Genomic DNA, 25,170 nt, shown 5'->3' with positions numbered 1-25,170 from the left:
TAAGTTATGGCTCTGGGAAGGAGGGGAGCGAAAAATAAACACGGAAAAACGGAAAATCCCAAGGTCATGAAGGGGGTTAAGGGTGACTTATCAATGCACACACTGGCACAACCTACAACAATGTTTTGATAAAAATCGTACTCTTTGGAATCTTGTTGCCCCCAGCAATATAACTCAAGTCTTCATCTTCTTGCACAACCCGGATATGCCCTAGACCAGGTTGTTTTGCATGCAGGACCCCCAAGTGCCTGTGCTGTTTTTCCATATTGAATGGGACATAGGAATTCAAGTCCCGTACTACAGGTGCCAGCTTCAAAATCAACTGCCATGTTAGGCCTCTTTCACACTTGCGTTTTTTTTAATCCGTCAAAGTGTCGTTTTTTGTGAATGCAAGATCCTGCATTTTCCAATAGACTTTTATTAGCGACGGATTGTGACGGATGGCCATCCGTTTCATCCATCGTGCACTGGATCCGTCAGAAAATAGTGGTCCGTCGTGCAGTCGGAAAACCGGTCAGCGACGCATCCTGCGCTGCCCGTCACACACAGGAATCCAGCGACGGATCCTGTTTTTCCCCTCTGAGCATGCCTGGAAGGATTTTCAACTCCGGGAAAAAGTCAGTCTCTCTCGGAAATTTCTGGACGACGCATCCGTCATTACACTGGATGCGTCACACACGGTTTTCCCTATTTTGGTGACGTCTATCGATACGTCATTTTGCTGTACAGACAGCAGAAAGTGCAAGTGTGAAAGTAGCCTTAGCTGCCAATCCTGCCATGTCATTTATCTAATTGAATGTGGTTGTGGCTTTGCAGTACATTGGTCAGACGATATAGATGATGCATGCTAGACTCAACAAGCACCGTCAAAACATCTGTAATGGGTTCATGCTACATAGTCTTTCCGAACACTTCTCCTTAGTGCATCAAGAGAATTTGAATACATTAAAACTTACTGTCATTGACCAGATTCCAGATGATTGGCCTGACCGGTAAAATATATTAAGAAGGGAGAGTTCCTGGATCTTTAAGGTTGGCACACTGGCCAAACCAAAGTTAAACCTCACTATCGAGAAATTACGTAATATATACATGCTGCTATTCATATATTAATTATGTGTATATTTTATGTGTACTGTTCTTATTTGTCTTTTAATTAATTTTAGATTGTTTTTAACTTGTTTTATTTTGCATCATCCCTGTTACATTCTAGTGTGACCTTGATTGGCCCGTTTTAACTATGTGGGTGGTCTGGATTTGTTCATAGGCTGCTTTCCCTTTATTTACTTTTCCCACCCCACTCTACCTATAACTGCCACCTGAGAAAGATGGAGCCATTCAGTTGAAACACGTTGTGGAAACGTTGTGGATTTTCTCTTATCTCACCAACTCGTGCATGCTCTCCTATGACTTTTTTTTTTCCCCTTCTTGTTTAATCCTCCTTGGAGGCATCAGACTGGAGCTGCAGTGTATCTTCCGGTTTAACCACCCCTAACCCCAGCTTGGCCCTCCTGTGAAGCAGTTGGCCATTTCTTTTTTTTTTCCTACTCAAATTAAGATGAGACTTTCATTGGTTTTGCCCAGTATCCTAATATTGTGGGGCCTAGTAAACAAGACATCCATGATCATGCCCTCATGGGGCCTTATTTTGTGCCAAAATAGTTGTAGCTTTGAATGACACCATATACACAAGAAATTCCAACTGTTTCAAAGTGTTCTAAAAAGGTAAACATTTGCACTATGATGCAACACACGCACACTAAAAGCACAACTCAACAAGCAATGGTGGAATTGCACTTTAACCCCCTTCTGTACATTATATAGTAAAGTTAAAGTTAATGGTGTCATTCAAAACTACAGCTTATCCTCAAAACTTCAAACATGTTGACAAAAAAAAAAAAATGAAAAAAAAAGCAGCTTACGGAAAAGGTCATAATAACCGTAACCTTCTCCCTTTCTGAAGCCATTTTAATTTACCTTGAAGAGAACTAGCGCAACCTTCTAGCTTCACGTTCAGATTCTAGCAGTGTCAGGACGTCTCCTTCTCTAACTGGTCCCTTCACATTCCTTATGATGGAACGGTTGCTGTCATCCATAAATTCTACACGGACCTAAAGAGAAAAGGGGAACACCATGAGGATTTGCAGCGTAATAAACTAAAAATTAAAAATTGTTTACAGAGAAACTAGAAAAAAAAATTTTTTGAACCAAAAATCTAGAGGAAGAAGATGGAAGCCAATGTCTATGTTAGCTGTTTACATGGTCCTACACTTGATAGAATGCTAAAGCAAGCACCTGCATTTCTGCAAGTGGCTCAATACTGTAACTAAAAAAAGTCTGATTAGGGGGGAAAAAACCCGGCCCCCCGGACGATTTCACGGTATGAGGGGGGCACATTTTATAAGCGTTTATTTCAGCGTGTACACGGAGCATAACTAAAAGAGCCACCTTGTCAGTATGCAGCATTAGTGCTGAACAAGGTGGTTCTTAGTTACAAATACCTGAGGGGGTGACAGGTTCCCTTTGAATCTGAGACCTTTCCCCTTTGAATTTATCCTCAGCAGTAGAAATATTTACCCGGCTTGTTACTAGGGATATAGAAATTCTGGCCCTCAATCAAAAACAGGGATAATTTTTCCAGTGCGCATGGCATTAAGGGAGTTGCAAACGTGGGATGATGTTGTATACAAGAAAGCAGACAAGGGGGAATTTAGTGGTTTGGCCGTCAGATGTATGAGCGACAGGCTCTGAAATTACTCAATGATAATTGTTGTGAGAAATTGACCCATAATGAAGGTCTGATTGCCAAAACCCTTCTGGACAGAATTTGTAAAATTCCACCCAAACGTCCTACGTTTTACCTCATCCCAAAGGTACACAAGAACCCTATGGACCCTCCAGGACGCCCGATTGTGGCGGGAAATGGGGGCTTGTGTGAGGTTCTGAGATGTGGTCTTTTCATTTTTTGAAACCTTTTGTTTCCACTCTCCCATCTTTCATTAGAGACACCAACCAGGCTGTACAGCAAATAGATCAAGTGCAATTAGAGAACAACATGATACTAGTAATGGCTAATGTAGAGGCCTTATATACATCAAACACAGTGATAGTCTGGCGGCGACATCATGGTTCTTATGTTCTAACAACAATGATGGCCCTCTGGCTGACCTCATTCTGGTCTTATTGGAATTTATTCTTACGCATAACATCTTTACTTTCAATAGAAAAATGTATCGGCAATTGCAAGGTATGGCCATGGGGGCATCTTGTGCTCCTTAAGCAAACTTTTTTGGGGGGGCCTGGGAAAGAAATATACATGGGGGAGGGGATAGAGGAAATAGGCAAAGTACACAATTGGATGAGATATATCAACAATATACTGTTTGTTTGGGAGGGTAATGAATCAGACTTGGTGAATCTAATGCAGCAACTTGCCTTTAAAACCGTCAAGTGTTTGGAAATTTGGATATATGGATTGAAGCATCCATGGAAGGTATAATCCACACGGAAGTATCTAGAAAACCTACGGCCACCAACTCTTATCTTATGGCGAATTTGGCCCACCCAACAAGTACAATTCGTGGCATTTCCATTGGCCAGTTCCATTTGTTTGGATTCTTGTCTTGTTTGAAAAACAGTGTTTAGAGTTGACGAGGAGGTTTGAGGATACACTCGTAGAATGATTCATAGAGGATACAGAAGGGCCTCCTCTACAACGAGGAAGGAGTTGATATATGGCAGGAAAACAGTGACTACTAGCAAGGATACCGAACAGGTACACTATTTCTTCATTTAATGGACAATGGGACAATTTGGGGAATATCATTGATAAACATTGGGGTGTCCTACTTACAGATCCGATTTTGAAACAGGTGTTACAATCCTCTCCCCAATATGTGGCTCGACGTTTGGCCAGTCTCAAAGATCTTTTGGTGCATAGCCATTATGAAGCTTCCAGAAAAAAAAACAAAAAACAGCAATTCATTGATTTGGGGATTTTTGTCCATGTGGCCTATGTAAGGCATGTTTGAATCTTGTTAAGACAAAAACCTTCAAAAATGCTGATGGATCACACACGTATGAGATTGGAAAACATCTCACCTGTACATCAAAGGGGGTTATCTACCACGCTGAATGCCCCTGTGAAAAAGTATATATAGGCCTCACTACTAGGGAATTTAACCCCTTCCATGACCAAGCCTATTTTGACCTTAATGACCTGCCCATTTTTTGCAATTCTGACCAGTGTCCCTTTATGAGGTAATAACTCAGGAACGCTTCAACGGATCCTAGCGATTCTGAGATTGTTTTTTCACTCAAATGACGGCACATCGCTAGCGCACGCCCAATGTGGGCGTGCGCTAGCGATGCGTTCACCATTACAGGCAATGGCGGCGTTAACGCGGTGTAACGTAGTTTATGCCGTGGTATAATGTAGTCCGTTAAACGCGGTCACAGAACGCAATGTGACCCTAGCCTTTGTCTCAAGTTACTTTATTTGTACTCAGTAATGCTGGTGGAGGGGCCAGGGTGTGGATAACAACATGTGAGGATGACATGTGATTTTTGGAGGGAGTGATAAGGCCATGACATCACCTCAGGTCCTTCGGAACACAGTAATGAGCTGTGTATAGAGTACTGAGGACAGTATACACTGAGCCAATTGCTGAAGGACCTGTGATAAGATAAGAGGAAATCTGATTCATTTTGAGTTTCTGTTTTTAAGAAGCTTGCAAGCCACAAAACTCCAGAGAATTGTACACCACCTAAAAGTATAAAAGGTAAGAGCAGCTGAGGGTGAGAGGAAGAAGGGGGGGACATTACACTTAGGGTACCGTCTCACAGTGGCACTTTGGTCGCTACGATGGCACGATCCGTGACGTTCCAGCGATATACATACGATCTCGCTGTGTCTGACACGCTACTGCAATCAGGCATCCCGCTGAGAATCGTACGTCGTAGCAGATCGTTTGAAACTTTGTCGCTGGATCTCCCGCTGTCATCGCTGGATCGGCGTAAACTCAGGTGAAATGTCACGTGATCACATTGTTCGTGCAATCAGTTTCACATCGTCCAAGAGGCGTCACATGCAACTCTCGTTAACGATGTAAATTTTGGCTCCGCGTTAGCCTCATTGCAAACGTTTGCAGAACGATTTTTCACAATGGCAGGAATAGGAGAATTTAGACAGACATCGTTCATCTCAGCGTTCCACTGAACGATGCTGCACATCTTCTGACACATAATTGGACGAGGATCGTCAGATTTGAGATCCTGACCTCAAATCTGCGATCAGAGATCCAACGATGTGTTCGTCTGATATCTTCACGTTACACGCAACGATGTGAAAACGACATCGCATGAACGACGTGACGTTTTCAAACGATATAGTCAACGTGTAACTACCTTTAGGCCTCACACTAGCAAAAAAATAAAGAAAAATAAATCGCAGCATGTTCATTCTTGTGCAAATTTGGGGCGAAAAAAATTCGCACAAGAGGACTGAAATTTTAGTGTTAAAAATTTACAAAAGAACAACTGTTATTTGTTTCGATGATTTTTTTTTAAAAAACCAGTAAGATTTCTCACTATAGGGTTATTTCCCACCAACATCAAACAAATAGTCACATTTTCAAGATGAGCAGTGAATAAGCGGCATGGCCAAACAAATGTGATAAAACAGTGAACAAGAAAACAATATAATCAAATTATACAACAAGGCGGGATATTGGTGGAGGAGTGGGAAGAGGGGAGGGGGGAAAGGGTAAAGACAAATACATGGGGGTAGGGGAGTAAAGGAGCACGCATCAAAGGATGCTTTTTATTTTTGTTATAAAAATATTAAAAAAAACACAAGGAAAAAAACAATTCCACACATTTTCAATAGGCTGCAGTGGGGGGGCTGTGTGTGTGTGTGTGTGTGTGTGTGTGTGTGTGTGTGTGTGTGTGTGTGTGTGTGTGTGTGTGTGTGTGTCATGTCCTTGTGTGACTAGCATTTCAGCATGCACTCAGCAGTCTGTCTGAACATGTCGAAACATACCTGGCACTGCCTGGGTATGTCCCTGGTACATTTGCCACACGTGTATTTGTAGCAGTCAACACATTTCTCAGTTGCACAATTGTTCGTGCATCGATGGTTGACCTGACACTTCACCCTTTTGCCAGGGCTGGGTGTGGAAGGAAGTTGCCAATGGAGTTTCTCCTTGCATGCCTTCTTTTCAGTCACATGACAGCCACCTAACTTTTTTGCAAGCTCAACCAGGAAGTCCACCCGTCTCTCCTGCACCCCAGTGCATGCCTGATAAAGAACATGAGCATTGAGTGCTGCCATGTCAATCATGTTGTAGAACACGGCGACTGGCCATCTCCGTGTTCCTGCACACACGCTGTACTCCCGCACCATTTGGTCCATTACATCCACACCGCACTTTGTGTGGTTGTATTGTGTGACCGTGTTTGGCTTCCTTTTGTTGGTATCCTTAGTCTCAACCATGCTGTGCATGCTGCTGAGAATGTAGACGGCCTTCTTTCGTTGGGGTGCATACACTGTCAGTGTGGCACCAGTGGTTGAAAACACCTGAGTGGTGATTTCAGTGCGGTCCATCTGTCTAGCGGATTGAGGAATTTCCCGGCGACTCTTGTTGACTGTGCCGAGGATAGTGGTTTCCGGGCTAAGCAGTCGTTGTGCAAGTGACAAAGATGTAAAGAAATTGTCCGTGGTTACAGTTCTGCCCTTTTCCATGAATGGTTCCATCAGCCTCATCACTACAGTTTCGGACAGTCTCTCCCCGCTGGGACGACTGGGGTCCTTGCCAAGATATGGGAGGATATTACAGTACTTTGATTTCAAGTCGCAAGCCACCCAAAACTTGATGCCAAACTTGTCTGGTTTTGTTGCAATGTATTGCAGAAAACAGCAGCGAGTCTTTGACGGGAAAAGCTGTTCATCAATAGTGATGTGTCGACCAGGGTTGTAGGATGCGATGCAGTTGGTGACAAACGATCTCCACACATCGGAGATTGCAGCAAACTTATTGGTCTCCACTCGCTCACTGCGCGTGAACATGTCAAAGCGTAGGTGTTGCATGATGTCTTGAAAGCGGTTTCGGGTCATAGTGGCAATGATCCTTGTGTTTCCCAGGTTTGCTTACCAGCTGTCACGTAGTGATGGAACCTTGGTCACCCCCCCGCAAGATAATGACTGAAATAAATGCCATTAGTTCCGGGAGACCCATGAACCAATCCACCTGCTCCGTGTGACGTACATGTTGAGTAGTCCATTCTTCAATGCTACGAAGCGTGTCAAGACTGATAAAACAGAGGAAGCTCTGAAGGCGACTCTGGACACTTCGTCTGACCTTAGCACTTGGCTCTCCATCTGTAGGGTACGGTTCTATTGGGGTCAAATGGAGATGTTTCCCCACTTGTATTTCATGCCACACTGCCATCTTTTGCGGTCTGTCGGTTCACTCGCCAACCGAGCTCTCTTTTTTGGTAGAGGCGGAGTCTCCTCATCTGCAAGATAAATAATTTCAAATAAGCATTTTGTTTTGGTTCAAAATAAAAAAAGGCACCACACCCACCCTGCACCGCAGCGTACTGCCCACGCACCACACCTGCCCCGCACAGACCCTTATCTGCACCAACCCCTGCAAAACATAGGATCCAAATGAACAGGCAAAAAAGGGAGTGTGAAGCCAGCCTAACCTGAAGACAGCTCAGAGTCCGAATCCGGTTGAAGGACTATGTCTTCTCCATCTGAGTCAGAAGGGTTTGTGTTGCTCAGAATCAGTTCCAATGCCTCTTCAATGGTGTGCCTTCTCTCCATTTTCTTTCCTGTGAACAAAATAGGTTTCTCCCCCACAGCACATAAAGCTGCATGCAAATTTGCTAATGCAATGCAGCTGGGGGGGGTTTAGACACTCAGGAGCAGCTCACATTCTTTGGCTGGGGACACACTTCAGTTTCAAGACTGACACCTGTTCTGGGTTTGGGAGTCACTCCTGGGCCCTAATGGGGCCGTCACACGGGGAGATGATTCCCGGCGATGTGCGGGTGATCACGTGCGCGTGCACATCGCCGGGGCATCACTGGTGACATGACACATGCGGACATGTCGCCGGCGAACGTCTGAAGGATCGCCTCGGAACCAGACTGTAGTTCAGAGGCGATCCCCGGGCCACTCTCTGGATGACTGTACCTTCTCTGCACCAACCCCTGCAAAACAGGATGCAAACGATCAGGCAAAAAAAGGCACTGTGAAGCCAGCATCTTTTTTGTGAGCAGCAACCCCCACACTCAGGAATAGCTTGCATTCTTCTGTTTACACACTCTTATCTTAGATAATCCCCCCTGCAGATTCCTCAGGCAAGAGCACATTCAGGGTCCGGATTTCTTGCAGACATTTCCTGAAGAAAACCGGAAATTTTCTGCAAGAAATCCGCATTTTTTTTTTTTTTTTTTTGGCGTTTTTTCCCCGTTTTTTTTTAGCATTCTGCAAGCGTAATTAGCTTGCAGAATGCTAAAGTTTTCCAAGCGATCTGTAGCATCGCTTGGAAAACTGACTGACAGGTTGGTCACACTTGTCAAACATACTGTTTGACAAGTGTGACCAACTTTTTACTATAGATGCAGCCTATGCAGCATCAATAGTAAAAGATAGAATGTTTAAAAATAAAAAAATGCTTACTCACCCAGACGATCTCTTCAGCGGCGTCCGTTCCTCTTCCTATAGCTGGTGTGTGCGCGCAGGACCTTCCATGACGTCGCGGTCATGTGAGCGGTCACATGACCGCTCACGACCAATCACAAGACATTGACGTCATCACAGGTCCTTCACCGCACACCAGCTATGAAAACCGAAGCGGCAGCATGCAGCGGTGAGGCGGGAACACTCCGGGGACATCGAAGGTGAGTATAGGACTATTTTTTATTTTAATTCTTTTTTTTGACCAATTATATGGTGCCCAGTCCGTGGAGGAGAGTCTCCTCTCCTACACCCTGGGTACCAACCGCACATAATCTGCTTACTTCCCGCATGGTGTGCACAGCCCCGTGCGGGAAGTAAGTAGATCAGTGGACTCCCAGGTGTGCGGAATCCCCTGCAATTCCGCATTTTAATGAACATGTTGCTTTTTTTTCCCCGCGATGCGATTTTTTCGCGGAAAAAAAGGCTACATTTGCACAAAAAAAGCGGAATACACTGAAAATAATGGGAGGCATATGTAAGCGTTTTTTTCGCGTTTTTATCACGTTTTTATAGCGAAAAAACGCGAAAAATACTGAACGTGTGCACATGGCCTGAGGGTCATTTGACCCTCTCTCAGGACTTCAGAGGGGGGGGCCTTCAAATTCCCGGGACTTCTAGTGTTAAACTGTCCCACTATTTAACCCCTTTAGTTAACACCATTAAAAAAAAAAAAAAAAAAAAAAAAAAAAAAGAAAGGCAAAAAAACGCTTTATCATACTGCCAAACATAAAGTGGAACAACAGGCGATTAAAAAGATGGATATAAATAACCATGGTACCGCTGAAGACATCATCTTGTCCCACAAAAAAAGAGCCGCCATACAGCGTCAAAAAAAAAATAAAAAAAAGTTATAGTCCTCAGAAAAAAGCGATGCAAAATTTTTTTTCTATAAAATAGTTTTTATCGTATAAAAGCGCCAAAACATAATAAAAAAATGATATAAATGAGGCATCGCTGTAATCGTACTGACCCGAAGAATAAAACTGCTTTATCCATTTTACCAAACGCGGAACGGTATAAACGCCTCCCCCAAAAGAAATTCATGAATAGCTGGTTTTTGGTCATTCTGCATCACAAAAATCGGAATAAAAAGCGATAAAAAAATGTCACGTGCCCGAAAATGTTACCAATAAAAACGTCAACTCGACCCGCAAAAAACAAGACCTCACATGACTCTGGACCCAAATATGGAAAAATTATAGCTCTCAAAATGTGTTAACGCAAAAAATATTTTTTGCAAAAAAAAAAAAAAAAAAAAAGTCTCAGAGTGTGACGGCTGCCAATCTTAAAAATCCGCTAAAAAACCTGCTATACATACAAGTAAATCAAACCCACCCTTCATCACCCCCTTAGTTAGGGGGAAAAAAAAAATGTATTTATTTTCATTTTCCCATTAGGGTTAGGGCTAAAGAAGTTGTCCACTACAATAATTTTTTTTTTTTTCCATAAATCTTGCTATTACGTGCCACTGAAAACACCCACTGTGTTTATTTTATGGCAATATTACCCTTTATCATGCTGTAGCAGCACATCTTCAGTACTGGATCCAGCTCTCATGGGGTTAATCGACAACTTCCTTTCTCCTGAGCTATTGTGCACTAACACTACAAGTTCCATGATGCATTGCACTGACCACTAAGCTCAAACCTACCACAACCACTCCAAAACACACCCAAACCCCTCCCTCCTCTAGCTTCAAAAAGATTTGTGATGTCATTTGTCCAACCCACACTCCATTAGGCCAGTCTCACACGTCCAGATAATTCCGGTACCGGAAAAATTGGTACCGGAAAAATCGGTACCGGAGTTAGTGTCCGTGAGCTCACGTGGCACGTCAGTGTGGCACACGTGCAGCAGCTGCGTGCCGCCCGTGTGCAGACTGGGTACCACACGGACCGTGCAAAAGACAGCGCTACAGTAAGCGCTGTCCCCTGCTTTGGGTGCTGAAGCCGGAATTTATTCCTTCTTCCCAGCAGCGTTTGCAGGAGAGAAGTAATGAAAAAATAGTTTGTTTTTTTGCGCGGTGGAAATAAAGTTCCCGGTAACCAACCCCCTGTGCGCCCGCCCGCTGGAAATAAAATACTCACCCAGCTCCCTCGATGCTTCCTCAGCGCCACAGCTTGTCCTGTATGAGCAGTCACATGGTGCAGCTCATTACAGTGATGAATATGCGGCTCCACCTCCCATTGGGGTGGAGCCACATCACTAATGGGCGGCACCACGTGACCGCTCATACAGGACAAGCTGTGGCGCTGAGAAACGCTGCAGTTCGGGAGAAGGGAAGTGTGTGGGCGGTGACTGTGCGTGTATGTGTGTGGGCGGGACTATTCGAGTGTGTGCAGGCATCATCCAATGGGACTACAAGTACGCAGCATCCAATCTGCAGCTAATTCGGATGTAAGGCTACTTTCACACAACCGTCGGTACAGGGCCGTCGCAAACAGTCGGCCCAACGTACGTTGTGCTAAATTTAGCACAGTGTGGGCAGTGGATGCTGTTTTACAACGCATCCGCTGCCCATCGTGATGAGCGGGGAGGAGGGGCGGAATTCCGGCCGCACATGCGCGGTTGGAAATGGCGGACACGTCGCACAAAAAAAAGCTACATTGAACTTTTTTTGTGCATCGCGTCCGCCAAAACACGACGGATCCGTAGCACGACCATCCGTCGCTAATACAAGTCTATGGGCAAAAAACACATTCTGCAAGCACATTTGCAGGATCTGTTTTTTGCCCATAACGACGGATTGCGACAGAGCCCAGAAGACAGAAGTGTGAAAGTAGCCTAATCCGGTCAGTGGACACGCACCCTACACTATCCATACATCTATCAATAGATAAATCTATCCAGATATATCGATAGATGTATGCATCTATAGATCTATCTATACAGTTAGGTCCATATATATTTGGACAGAGACAACATTTTTCTAATTTTGGTTATGGACATTACCACAATGAATTTTAAACAAAACAATTCAGATGCAGTTGAAGTTCAGACTTACAGCTTTCATTTGAGGGTATCCACAATAAAATTGGATGAAGGGTTTAGGAGTTTCAGCTCCTTAACATGTGCCACCCTGTTTTTAAAGGGACCAAAAGTAATTGGACAATTGACTCCAAGGCTATTTCATGGACAGGTGTGGGCAATCCCTTCGTTATGTCATTCTTAAGAAGATAAAAGGCCTGGAGCTGATTTGAGGTGTGGTGCTTGCATTTGGAAGGTTTTGCTGTGAAGTAAACATGCGGTCAAAGGAGCTCTCCATGCAGGTGAAACAAGCCATCCTTAAGCTGCGAAAACAGAAAAAACCCATCCGAGAAATTGCTACAATATTAGGAGTGGCAAAATATACAGTTTGGTACATCCTGAGAAAGAAAGAAAGCACTGGTGAACTCATTAATGCAAAAAGACCTGGGCGCCCACGGAAGACAACATTGGTGGATGATCGCAGAATAATCTCCATGGTGAAGAGAAACCCCTTCACAACAGCCAACCAAGTGAAGAACACTCTCCAGGAGGTAGGTGTATCAATATCCAAATCTACCATAAAGAGAAGACTGCATGAAAGTAAATACAGAGGGTTCACTGCACGGTGCAAGCCACTCATAAGCATCAAGAATAAAAAGGCTAGACTGGAATTTGCTAAAAAACATCTAAAAAAGCCAGCACAGTTCTGGAATAACATTCTTTGGACAGATGAAACCAAGATCAACCTCTACCAGAATGATGGAAAGAGAAAAGTATGGCGAAGGCGTGGTACAGCTCATGATCCAAAGCATACCACATCTGTAAAACATGGTGGAGGCAGTGTGATGGCTTGGGCATGCATGGCTGCCAGTGGCACTGGGTCACTAGTGTTTATTTATGTGACACAGGACAGAAGCAGCCGAATGAATTCTGAGGTATTCAGAGCCATACTGTGTGCTCAGATCCAGCCAAATGCAGCCAAACTGATTGGTCGTCGTTTCATACTACAGAAGGACAATGACCCAAAACATAAAGCCAAAGCAACCCAGGAGTTTATTAAAGCAAAGAAGTGGAATATTCTTGAATGGCCAAGTCAGTCACCTGATCTCAACCCAATTGAGCATGCATTTCACTTGTTAAAGACTAAACTTCAGACAGAAAGGCCCACAAACAAACAGCAACTGAAAACCACCGCAGTAAAGGCCTGGCAGAGCATCAAAAAGGAGGAAACACAGCGTCTGGTGATGTCCATGAGTTTAAGACTTCAAGCAGTCATTGCCAACAAAGGGTTTTCAACCAAGTATTAAAAATGAACATTTCATTTAAAATTATTGAATCTGTCCAATTACTTTTGGTCCCTTTAAAAACAGGGTGGCACATGTTAAGTAGCTGAAACTCCTTAACCCTTCATCCAATTTTAATGTGGATACCCTCAAATGAAAGCTGAAAGTCTGAACTTCAACTGCATCTGAATTGTTTTGTTTAAAATTCATTGTGGTAGTCTATAACCAAAATTAGAAAAATGTTGTCTCTGTCCAAATATATATGGACCTAACTGTATGTAGATCTTTCTATCCATTTCATCCATCTGTCTAGCTGTGTGTAATTGAGTATGGGTTGGACAAATAAGAGGTTGGACAATAATGACAATTTTTTTTTTTTTGTTGTTGTTCAATAATATATCTTTATTTCGCTTACAAAAACGCATACAGAAAGGCACAACAAATATTACAAAATGCATCAAAACCGTAAAAAAATGCACCAAAAATGCATCAAAACTGCATTAAAACCACCAAAAACCGCATAAAAAACCTGAATCAAAACCACGCAAAAAATGCAACAAAAACCGCACCAAGAACTGCATCAAAACCACACAAAAAACCGGCATCAAAAACAGTGAAATAAAATGCATCAGAAACGCAGCTGCGTTTTCTGCAAGGAGATGCAGATTTTGCGCAGAAAATTCTGCACCCAAATCTGCAATGTGTGCACACAGCATAAAACTGACCCGTCATTATGATTCTCCAGGTCATTACGAGTTTATAGACACCAAACACGTCTAGGTTATTTTTTTATCTAAGTGGTGAAAAAAAAATTCCAAACTTTGCTAAAAAGAAATAAAATTGCGCCATTTTCCGATACCCGTAGCGTCTATTTTCTGAGATATCGGGTTGGGTGAGGGCTAATTCTTTGCGTGCCGAGCTGACGTTTTTATTGATACCACTTGTGCAGATACGTTCTTTTGATCGCCCGTTACTGTATTTTAATGCAATGTTGCGGTGACCAAAAAAAAAAAATTTTGGCTTTTTTTCTCGCTACGCTGTTTAGAGATCATGCAATATTTTTTTTTGTTGTATTCAAAACAGCTAACATGTTGCGGCTTTGAAGTGGGCTCACCGCCGAAGCCCACCTCAAAGTGGGGGATACTGCCAGCTGACATACTATTCTGTCAGCTGGCAGAAAGGGGTTAATGAACACTTTCAGTAAAAAAAAAAAAAAAATGGCGTGGCTCCTGCACAATTTTTTGCGCCAGAGGGGGGGAAAGCCAACGGCCAATATTTGTAGCCTGCTATGAATATCAGCCCGCAGCTGTCTGCGTAGCCTTTACTGACTTAAACCCTTCATGACCTTGGAATTTTCTATTTTCGTTCCCCTCCTTCCCAGAGCTATAACTTTTTTATTTTCCCGTCAATTTGGCCATGTGAGGGCTTATTTTTTGCGGGACTAGTTGTACTTTTGAACAACATCATTGGTTTTACCATGTCGTGTACTAGAAAACGGGAAAAAAAATTCCAAGTGCGGTGAAATTGCAAAAAAAGTGCAATCCCACACTTGTTTTTTGTTTGGCTTTTTTGCTAGGTTCACTAAATGCTAAAACTGACCTGCCATTATGATTCTCCAGGTCAGTTCAAGTTCATTGACACCTAACATAACTAGGTTATTTTTTATCTAAGTGGTGAAAAAAAATTCCAAACTTTACTAAAAAAAAAATAAATAAAATTGCGCCATTTTCCGATACTCGTAGCGTCTCCATTTTTCGTGATCTGGGGTCGGGTGAGGGCTTATTTTTTGCGTCCCGAGCTGGCGTTTTTAATGATACCATTTCCGTGCAGATACGTTCTTTTGATCGCCCATTATTGCATTTTAATGCAATGTCGTGGCGATTAAAAAAACCGTTATTCTGGAGTTTCAAATATTTTTCTCGCTACGCTGTTTAACGATCAGGTTAATGCTTTTTTTTATTGATAGATCGGGCAATTCTGAACGTGGCGATACCAAATGTGTAGGTTTGATTTTTTTTTTATTGATTTATTTTGATTGGGGTGAAAGGGGGGTGATTTAAACTTAAATTTTGTTTTTTATTTTATTTTTTTTCACTTTTGCCATGCTTCTATAGCCTCCATGGGAGGCTAGAAGCAGGCACAACGCGATAGGCTCTGCTACATAGCAGCGATCTGATCTTTGCTGCTATGTAGCAGAAATGCAGGTGTGCTGTGAGCGCCGACCACAGGGTGGCGCTCACAGCCATCGGGGATCAGTAACCATAGAGGTCTCAAGGACCTCTATGGATACAATGTAGAAGCATCGCCGACCTCCGATCATGTGACGGGGTCGGCGATGCGCTCATTTCCTGCCGCCCGGCAGCGCCGGTTAAATGCCGCTGTCTGCGTTTAACAGCGGCATTTAACTACTTAATAAGCGCGCCTATTACGGGCACGTGTCAGCTGTTCAAAACAGCTCACCGCCGGAGCCTGCATCAAAGCAGGGCTTCTGACCTCAGACGTACTATCCCGTCTGAGGTCAGAAAGGGGTTATAACCCCACTCCCCCAAAAAAAGTGGGGTCCCCCTATATTTTATAGCCAGAAAAACTACGCAGACAGCTGCGGGCTGATGTTCATAGCCTAAAGAGGGGTCATGGATATTGGCCTCCCCCCGCCTACAAATACCAGTCTGTGGCCGCCCCAGATATGGTGCATCTGTAAGATGCGCCAATTCTGGCACAGCCTCTCTCTTCCAACTAACCCGTAGCGGTGGGATATGGGGTAATAAGGGGTTAATGTCACCTTGCTATTGTAAGGTGACATTAAGCCGGGTTAATAATGGAGAGGCGTCAATGAGATTCCTATCCATTATTAATCCTACAGTAGTGAAAGTTAAAAAAAAAAAACAAAAAAAAAAAACCACAGCCAGAAAAAAGTATTTTAATATTCTTCATTTAACCATACTTCAGCGCCTGCAAATAACGTAAAATAAACCGTATATTACCTGTCCGCCGTAGTCCAATTAATAACGAGTGTCCCACGACGATCTCCCCTATAGAACAGTGACATCAGGTGATGTCACTGCTCTATAGGACCCTCAGTGACACACTGACAGGAGACGATGGCTCCTGCAGTGTATCACTGAGGTTACTATAGTTCAAAGTCACTTTATGGCAATTGCTGCGTGGGAAAATTTCTCACACAGCAATGCCAAAAGTGAGACTAGGGACCATTTTCTCACAGGGGCGTAGGAATACATTGTAAGGAATACATTGTGGAAGGATACCTTCCATCATCGTATTCCTGGAGCCTCTGGAGAGAGGTCGCATTAGCTGATGCTCTCCAGGGGAGATCGTCGAGGGACACTAGTTTTAATTGGATTTCTGCGGATCAGGGACTATATTGTTTGTTTATTTATTTATTTTTTTACAGATGACACTGGCTTCGGGGAACAAAATTACAAGTAGTGGTGAGTATGTATTCTATGTTGTATGTACTGTTCGTCTATATGTATGTGGCATGTTGCATGTCGTCGCGTGTCGCACGTCTATTGCAGGTCATCGCATGTCGTCACATGTTACATGGTGTATGTCTGTATGTTGTATGTTCTGTATATTTTTTTTTTTTTTTACATTCAACACATTAGCCGGATGATGGGACTACTACTGTCCCATCATTGGCTAATGTGTAACTCACTGTCACTGTGCGGGCAGAGCCCGATGGGACTTGTAGTCCCAACGGACGATGCCTGCACACAGACACACAGCAATGACGCCCGACTGCCGCAGACCACAGCACGGCCAGCGGACCCACCGCAGGGCGCAGCCCCACGGCACATCCTGGCGCCGGTCTCCACCGCGCCCGCCCATCCCAGCACAGCGTTCACATCCCTGCCTACTACCTAGCCCCGCCCGCCCCCAGCACAGCCCTGCCGCCCCCAGCCCAGTCACTCTTGATGATTGACTGCTGACTGAGGCTGGGTCACGCCTGCTCAGTCTGAAAATTGACATGACATTGGCAGAAATTAGCGGCGGCTGCAGCCTGGGCGTCACGTGACCCGGACTCAGCCGCCACCATAGCGCTGCTCATAGGCGAAAACGGCAACAAAAGGTATTTACACAATTCATTAGGGGCCCGGGGGGTTTAATTGAAAGTAGTGGACAACCCCTTTAAGGCTACAGCTAGGGTTGGGGCTAAAGTTAGGGTTTGGATTAAATTTACGGTTGGGAATAGGGTTGGGATTAGGGTTAGGGGTGTGTCACGGTTAGGGGTGTGTTTGGATTAGGGTTTCAGTTCTAAATTGGGGGGGGGGGGTTCCACTGTTTAGGCACATCAGGGGCTCACCAAACGCGACATGGCGTCCGATCTCAATTCCAGCCAATTCTGTGTTGAAGTCGAACAGTCCTCCTTTCCTTCCGAGCTCTCCTGTGCGCCCAAACAGGGGTATCAGCGTACTCAGGACACATTGAACAACAACTTTTGGGGTCCAATTTCTCCTGCTACCCTTGGGAAAATACAAAACTGGGGGCTAAAAAATAATTTTTGTGGTAAAGAAAAGATTTTTAATTTTCACGGCCCTGCGTTATAAACTGTAGTGAAACACTTGGGGGTTCAAAGATCACACAACACATCTAGATACGTTACTTGGGGGGTATAGTTTCCAATATGGGGGTCACTTTTCTACTGTTTAGGTACATTAGGGGCTATGCAAATGCAATGTGACGCCTGCAGACCAATCCATCTAAGTCTGCATTCCAAACGACGCTCCTTCCCTTCAGAGCTCTGCCATGCGCCCAAACGGTGGTTCCCCCCCACATATGGGGTATCAGCGTACTCAGGAGAAATTGGACCCCAAAAGATGTTGTACAATTTGTTCTGTTACCTCTGGTAAAATAAAAGAAATTGGAGCTGAAGTAATTTATTATTTTTTTTTTTTTTAAACATTCCAAAAACTCCTATGAAATACCCGAAGGTCTGAGGAAGAACTTGCTACTGTTTGAGGGGTTTTCTGTACTAGGAATCTACCGTGTGGATTTCTCGTTTCCTAGTTTTCCACCTCAGTGCTATCTGTCTTGGGATCCTTAAATCGGTGTCTATTGGTTATATTGCTATACAGGGGGGGCACTACCCTGGTTGACTCCAGCAGCTGAGAATCACCAATTTCTGGGTGAGCACCAGTGATATATATATATATATATTTATTAGTCATGCACCGTATATAATCGAGCATAGGCCGAGAATTTCAGCCCTTTAGGCTGAAATTGCCCCTCTAGGCTTATACTCGTCATTCTCAGGGGTCGGTTCCCATAGCTGTGGAGCCGCATATTCATTACTGTAATGATCGGTACCATGTGACCGATCGGTACCATGTGACCGCTCAATATAGGAAGAAGCTGTCAGCGCCCGGACAACCAGGGACGTGCCAGGAGCAGGTGAGCATTGCGCGATATTCACCTGTCCCCTATCCATTGTCGGCACCGCTCAGTCTTCCGCATCCTCTGCAGTGATGCTCAGGTCAGAGGGCACGATGATGCGATTAGTGTGCGCGCTGCCCTCTGCCTGAACCTAAGTGAAGAGGACACGGGAAGACAGCGGCGCCCAGCAATGGATCGGGGGACAGGTAACTATAGCAAGTGCCGGGGCCTGAGCGACGAGGAGTGTTTTTTTTTTTTTTTTAACCCCTTCCCGACCCATGACGCCACGTAGGCGTCATGAAAACCCGTGCCATTCCGACCCATGACGCCTATGTGGCGTCATGGAATGATCGCGTCCCTGCAGATCGGGTGAAGGGGTTAACTCCAATTTCACCCGTTCTGCAGGGACAGGGGGAGTGGTGCTTCAGCCCAGGGGGGGTGGCTTCACCCCCCCGTGGCTACGATCGCTCTGATTGGCTGTTGAAAGTGAAACTGCCAATCAGAGCGATTTGTAATATTTCACCTGAAAAACTGGTGAAATATTACAATCCAGCCATGGCCGATGCTGCAATATCATCGGCCATGGCTGGAAACACTAATGTAACCCCCCCCCCCCCCCAAGCGACCGATCTGTGCTCCGCTCCCCTCGGTCCTGTGCTCCGCTGCCCCGTGCTCCTGCCCGCTCCCCCCGTGCTGCTATGCCACCCCCCTGTGCTCCGACGCCCCCCCCGTGCCCCGATCTGCCCCCCCTTATACTCACCGAGGCTCCCGCTGTCCGTCCGCCTCCTCGCTGGGCGCCGCCATCTTGCAAAATGGCGGGCGCATGCTCAGTGCGCCCGCCGAATCTGCCAGTTGGCAGATTCGTTAAAAGTACATTTTGATCGCTGTGATAGAACCTATCACAGCGATCAAAATAAAAAAAATTATTAACCCCCCCCCCCCTTTATCACCCCCATAGGTAGGGACAATAATAAAATAGATTAAATATATTTTTTTTCTTTTTCCACTAGGGTTAGGGTTAGAACTAGGGTTAGGGTTAGAACTAGGGTTAGAACTAGGGTTACGGGTAGGGCATGTGCACACAGTGCGGATTTGGCTGCGGATCCGCAGCGGATCGGCCGCGGATCCGCAGCGGATCGGCCGCTGTGAATTCGTAGCAGTTTTCCATCAGGTTTACAGTACCATGTACACCTATGGAAAACCAAATCCGCTGTGCCCATGGTGCGGAAAATTCCGTGCAGAAATGCTGCGTTGTATTTTCCGCAGCATGTCAATTCTTTGTGCGGATTCCGCAGCGTTTTACACCTGTTCCTCAATAGGAATCCGCAGGTGAAATCCGCACAAAAAAACACTGGAAATCCGCTGTAAATCCGCAGGTAAAACGCAGTGCCTTTTACCTGCAGATTTTTCAAAAATCGTGTGGAAAAATCTCACACGAATCCGCAACGTGGGCACATAGCCTTAGGGTTAGGGTTGGAATAAGAGTTAGGGTTGGAATTAGGGCTAGGGTTGGAAATAGGGTTAAGATTAGGCTTGTGGTTAGGGTTACGGATAGGGTTAGGGGTGTGTTGGCGTTACAGTTGTGGTTAGGGTTGGGATTAGGGTTACGGTTGTGTTGCGGTTAGGGGTGTGTTGGGGTTAGGGTTGTGATTAGGGTTATGGCTACAGTTGGGATTAGGAGTGTGTTGGGGTTAGTGTTGAAGTTAGAATTGAGGGGTTTCCACTGTTTAGGCACATCAGGGGTCTCCAAACGCAACATGGCGCCACCATTGATTCCAGCCAATCTTGCATTCAAAAAGTCAAATGGTGCTCCCTCCCTTCCAAGCCCCGACGTGTGCCCAAACAGTGGTTTACCCCCACATATGGGGTATCAGCGTACTCACAACAAACTGGGCAACAAATATTGGGGTCCAATTTCTCCTGTTACCCTTGTGAAAATAAGAAATTGCTTGCTAAAACATATTTTTTGAGGAAAGAAAAATGATTTTTTATTTTCACAGCTCTGCGTTGTAAACTTCTGTGAAGCACTTGGGGGTTGAACGTGCTCACCACACATCTAGATAAGTTCCTTGGGGGGTCTAGTTTCCATAATGGGGTCACTTATGGGGGGTTTCTACTGTTTAGGCATATCAGGGGCTCTGCAAACGTAACATGATGCCCGCAGACCATTCCATCAAAGTCTGCATTCCAAAACGTCACCACTTCCCTTCCGAGCCCCGGCATGTGCCCAAACAGTGGTTTACCCCCACATATGGGGTATCAATGTACTCAGGAGAAACTGGACAACAACTTTTGGGGTCAAATTTCTCCTGTTACCCTTGCAAAAATAAAAAATTCTGGGCTAAAAAAATATTTTTGAGGAAAGGAAACACATTTATTTTCACGGCTCTGCGTTATAAACTTCTGTGAAGCACTTGGGGGTTCAAAGTGCTCACCACACATCTAGATAAGTTCCTTGGGAGGTCTAGTTTCCAAAATGGGGTCACTTGTGCGGGAGCTCCAATGTTTAGGCACACAGGGGCTCTCCAAACGCGACATGGTGTCCGCTAATGATTGGAGCTAATTTTCCATTCAAAAAGCCAAATGGCGTGCCTTCCCTTCCGAGCCCTGCCGTGCGCCCAAACAGTGGTTTACCCCCACATATGGGGTATCATCGTACTCAGGAGAAATTGCCCAACAAATTTTAGGATCCATTTTATCCTGTTGCCCATGTGAAAATGAAAAAATTGAGGCTAAAAGAAATTTTGTGTGAAAAAAAAGTACTTTTTCATTTTTACGGATCAATTTGTGAAGCACCTGATAGCTTAAAGTGCTCACTATGCTTCTAGATAAGTTCCTTGGGGGGGTCTAGTTTCCAAAATGGGGTCACTTGTGGGGGAGCTCCAATGTTTAGGCACATGGGGGCTCTCCAAACGCGACATGGTGTCCGCTAAAGATTGGAGCCAATTTTTAATTGAAAAAGTCAAATGGCGCTCCTTCCCTTCCGAGCCCTGCCGTGCGCCCAAACAGTGGTTTACCCCCACATATGAGGTATCAGCGTACTCAGGACAAATTGGACAACAACGTTCGTGGTCCAGTTTCTCCTTTTACCCTTGGGAAAATAAAAAAATTGTTGCTAAAAGATCATTTTTGTGACTAAAAAGTTAAATGTTCATTTTTTCCTTCCATGTTGCTTCTGCTGCTGTGAAACACCTGAAGGGTTAATAAACTTCTTGAATGTGGTTTTGAGCACCTTGAGGGGTGCAGTTTTTAGAATGGTGTCACTTTTGGGTATTTTCAGCCATATAGAACCCTCAAACTGACTTCAAATGTGAGGTGGTCCCTAAAAAAAATGGTTTTGTAAATTTTGTTGTAAAAATGAGAAATCACTGGTCAAATTTTAACCCTTATAACTTCCTAGCAAAAAAAAAAAAATTTGTTTCTAAAATTGTGCTGATGTAAAGTAGACATGTGGGAAATGTTATTTATTAACTATTTTGTGTCACATAACTCTCTGGTTTAACAGAATAAAAATTCAAAATGTGAAAATTGCAAAATTTTCAAAATTTTCGCCAAATTTCCATTTTTTTCACAAAAACTAAAAAATTATCGACCTAAATTTACCACTAACATGAAGCCCAATATGTCACGAAAAAAGTCGTAGTTACTCACCGATAACGGTGTTTCTCAGAGCCCATGACAGCACTACCAGAGAGATGGAGTCCGCCCTTCAGGGACAGGAAACCCTACAGGATAAAAGGGCGGTACCTCTCTCCTGCCTCAGTTTAGTTTACAGAGCATCAGAGGTCCTCCAGGTTAGTGACAACAAGAAATACATATTTTTAGCGAAATACTTATGAAGATTACACCGTGTCTAAATCAAACACACACTTCGTATAAGGTGCTCACCGCACACGTGATAAGGGGGGGAATAAGCAGGTGCTGTCATGGGCTCTGAGAAACACCGTTATCGGTGAGTAACTACGACTTTCTCAGTCGCCCATGACAGCACTACCAGAGAGAATTGCAGAGATTATTGCTTTAGGGCGGGACCACAGCCTGTAAGACCCTTCTTCCGAAGGTTAAGTCCGACGAAGAGGCTAAGTCTAAGCGATAGTGCCTAAAGAAGGTTGAAGGTGTTGACCAGGTGGCCGCTTTACAGATTTTATCTATTGGTACCTCCGACCTTTCGGCCCAGGAGGTCGCCATAGCCCTCGTAGAGTGTGCCTTGAGTCCTTCAGGAACTGCATTTCCCGTGGACGAGTATGCCAAGGCTATCGCATCAGTGACCCAACGAGCTATGGTGCTTTTGGAGGCTTTGAGTCCTTTCCTAGGCCCCTGAAAACAGATAAAAAGACTGCCTTCCTTCCTACACTGACGGGAGGATTCTAGGTAGTGTATTAGACACCTTCTCACATCTAAGGTGTGGAATTTTTCCTCTTTCTGATTTTTGGGGTTTGGACAGAAGGACGGAAGGATTATTTCCTGGGATCTATAGAAATTGGAAGCCATTTTGGGTAGATAAGCCGGATCTGTCCTCAACACTACCCTATCCTCCATGATTTGTGTGAAGGGAGGGTTTGCAGATAGAGCCTGAAGGTCACTAATCCTACGGGCAGATGTTAGGGCTGTAAGAAGGGCCATTTTAAGGGATAAGACTTTAAGTGGTATTGAATCTATGGGTTCGAATGGGGGTTCTGTCATAGCCGAAAGAACTAAGTTTAAGTCCCAAGATGGAGGGCTTCTGATTTTTATTGGCCTAGAACGTGCCGCGGCTTTAATAAATCTTGCTATCCATGGATTAGTGGCAATACTATGATTGTATAACGCCCCTAAGGCCGCTACTTGCACCTTTAGGGTGCTTACCGAGAGGCCCATATCCAAGCCCTTCTGTAGGAACTCTAATATTTTATTTATTGGAACCCCATCTTGTAATGTTACACCTGAGGTGGACAAGAACTTTTTCCAAGTTTTACCATAGATTCTAGTTGTTATTGTTTTCCTACTTTTTAATAATGTGGACACTACCTTTTCTGAGAAGCCCTTTGCCCTTAGCAGTGACCTCTCAAGTTCCACGCTGTCAAGTGTAGATTTGCCGACTGAGGGTGGAACACCGGCCCCTGTGATAAGAGGTCTGGAAGGTCCGGGAGGATCCAGGGATCTGTGACCGATAGGATTCTCAGCCAAGAAAACCAGGCTCTTTTGGGCCAGAACGGGGCTATTAGAATGATTCTCGCCCTGTCCTGTCTTATCTTCCGTAGGACTGCCGGTATCAGTATATAAGGGGGAAAGGCATATGTCAGACCGTGAGTCCAGGGAATCGAGAATGCATCCAGAGCTCGGGGGTTCCCTCTGTGGTCTAGAGAACAAAACTGTTTCACTTTCCTGTTCTCTAGGCTGGCGAAAAGGTCTATTGCTGGTACCCCCCAGATTTTTGTGATCTGATCAAAGACCCTCTGGTTCAGAGCCCATTCCCCCTGTTTCAGCTGGGTACGGCTTAGGAAGTCTGCCTTTCTGTTCTCTACGCCTCTTATGTGTAATGCCGAGAGGGATAGGAAGTGATGTTCCGCTAAGGTTAAGATTTGGGAAGTAGTATCCATCAGGGCTCGTGATCTGGTTCCCCCCTGGTGGTTCAGGTAGGCCACAACTACTTGATTGTCCGAGAAGACCCGGACATGCTGTCCCCGTAGTTTGGGAAGAAAAACTGACAGAGCGTGGCTTACTGCGCAAAGTTCTTTTTGGTTTGAGGATACCTGGTATTCTCGATCTGTCCAGACCCCCTGAGTAACACTGTTTCCCAGGTGAGCTCCCCACCCTGTGGGACTGGCGTCCGTAGTGACTATTCGATGTGTATCTATCACCCACGGAACTCCCTTTGACAGATTGTTGGAATCTAGCCACCAGTCTAGGGAACGAATAGTGTCTGAACTTAGAGTCATACGACCTTCTAGGCGTCCCTTCAGTGTAAGCTGATTTTTTAGGACGTCCCACTGGAGGTCTCTTGTGTGGATCTGAGCCCACTGTACTGCCGGGAGACAGGCCGAAAGGGACCCCAGCAGTGACATCGCTCCTCTCAGGGTCATATGAGGATTTGAGCGAGCTGCGGACACAATGCTTAGTATTTTTTGTATCTTTGGGTCTGGAAGGCGACATTCCTGCAGAACCGAGTCCAAAGTTAGGCCCAAAAACTCTTGTACCATGGTCGGTTCTAGTTTTGATTTCTGGAGATTTAGGAGCCAACCTAACTCCGTTAGAGTTTTTATCACTCTGGCGCACTGTTGGCGACAATGTTGGGCTGTATCGCTGACAATCAGGAAGTCGTCTAGGTAGGGTATTATAATAACATCCTCCTCCCTTATATGGGCCATCATTTCTGCTACCACCTTGGTAAAAATACGGGGTGCTATTGAAATGCCAAACGGGAGGGCCTTGTACTGATATTCTCTCACTACTCCCTCCATGACCACTGCTAGTCTGAGGAATTTCTGTGAGTTTTTGTGGATGGGGACGTGATAGTACGCGTCGCTGAGATCCAACACTACCATGAAACAATTTGGAAACAGGTTTTTTATTGTGGACCTTATCGATTCCATTTTGAAAGTTTGATTCTTTACATAGCTGTTCAATTTCCGGAGATTTATTATTGTGCGGAACGAGCCGTCCGGCTTTGGAATCAGGAATAATGGGGAAGAAAATCCTTTCCCTCTTTCCGATGATGGAACTTCTTCGATCACGTCTTTGGATATTAGTTTTGAAATCTCTAATTCCAAGGCCTGTTGATGCCGCCCTGAAGGTTTC

The 25,170-nt window shown here is 44.8% G+C and overlaps 1 protein-coding gene across 1 annotated transcript in view; it reads right to left on the bottom strand.

Moving 5' to 3' along the window:
- Positions 1-25,170, bottom strand: part of RPS28 (ribosomal protein S28) — a 53,626-nt gene that overhangs the window by 5,678 nt on the left and 22,778 nt on the right. Inside the window, exon 3 of the mRNA XM_077254468.1 lies at positions 1,978-2,111. Coding sequence (XP_077110583.1) covers positions 1,989-2,111 — 123 coding nt within the window. The 3' untranslated portion in view covers positions 1,978-1,988. The remainder of the gene's footprint in view (positions 1-1,977; positions 2,112-25,170) is intronic.

The sequence above is a fragment of the Ranitomeya variabilis genome, chromosome 1, assembly GCF_051348905.1.
Source record: "Ranitomeya variabilis isolate aRanVar5 chromosome 1, aRanVar5.hap1, whole genome shotgun sequence".
Taxonomy (NCBI): Eukaryota; Metazoa; Chordata; class Amphibia; order Anura; family Dendrobatidae; genus Ranitomeya; species Ranitomeya variabilis.
This window is presented reverse-complemented; position numbering and strand designations above follow the sequence as displayed.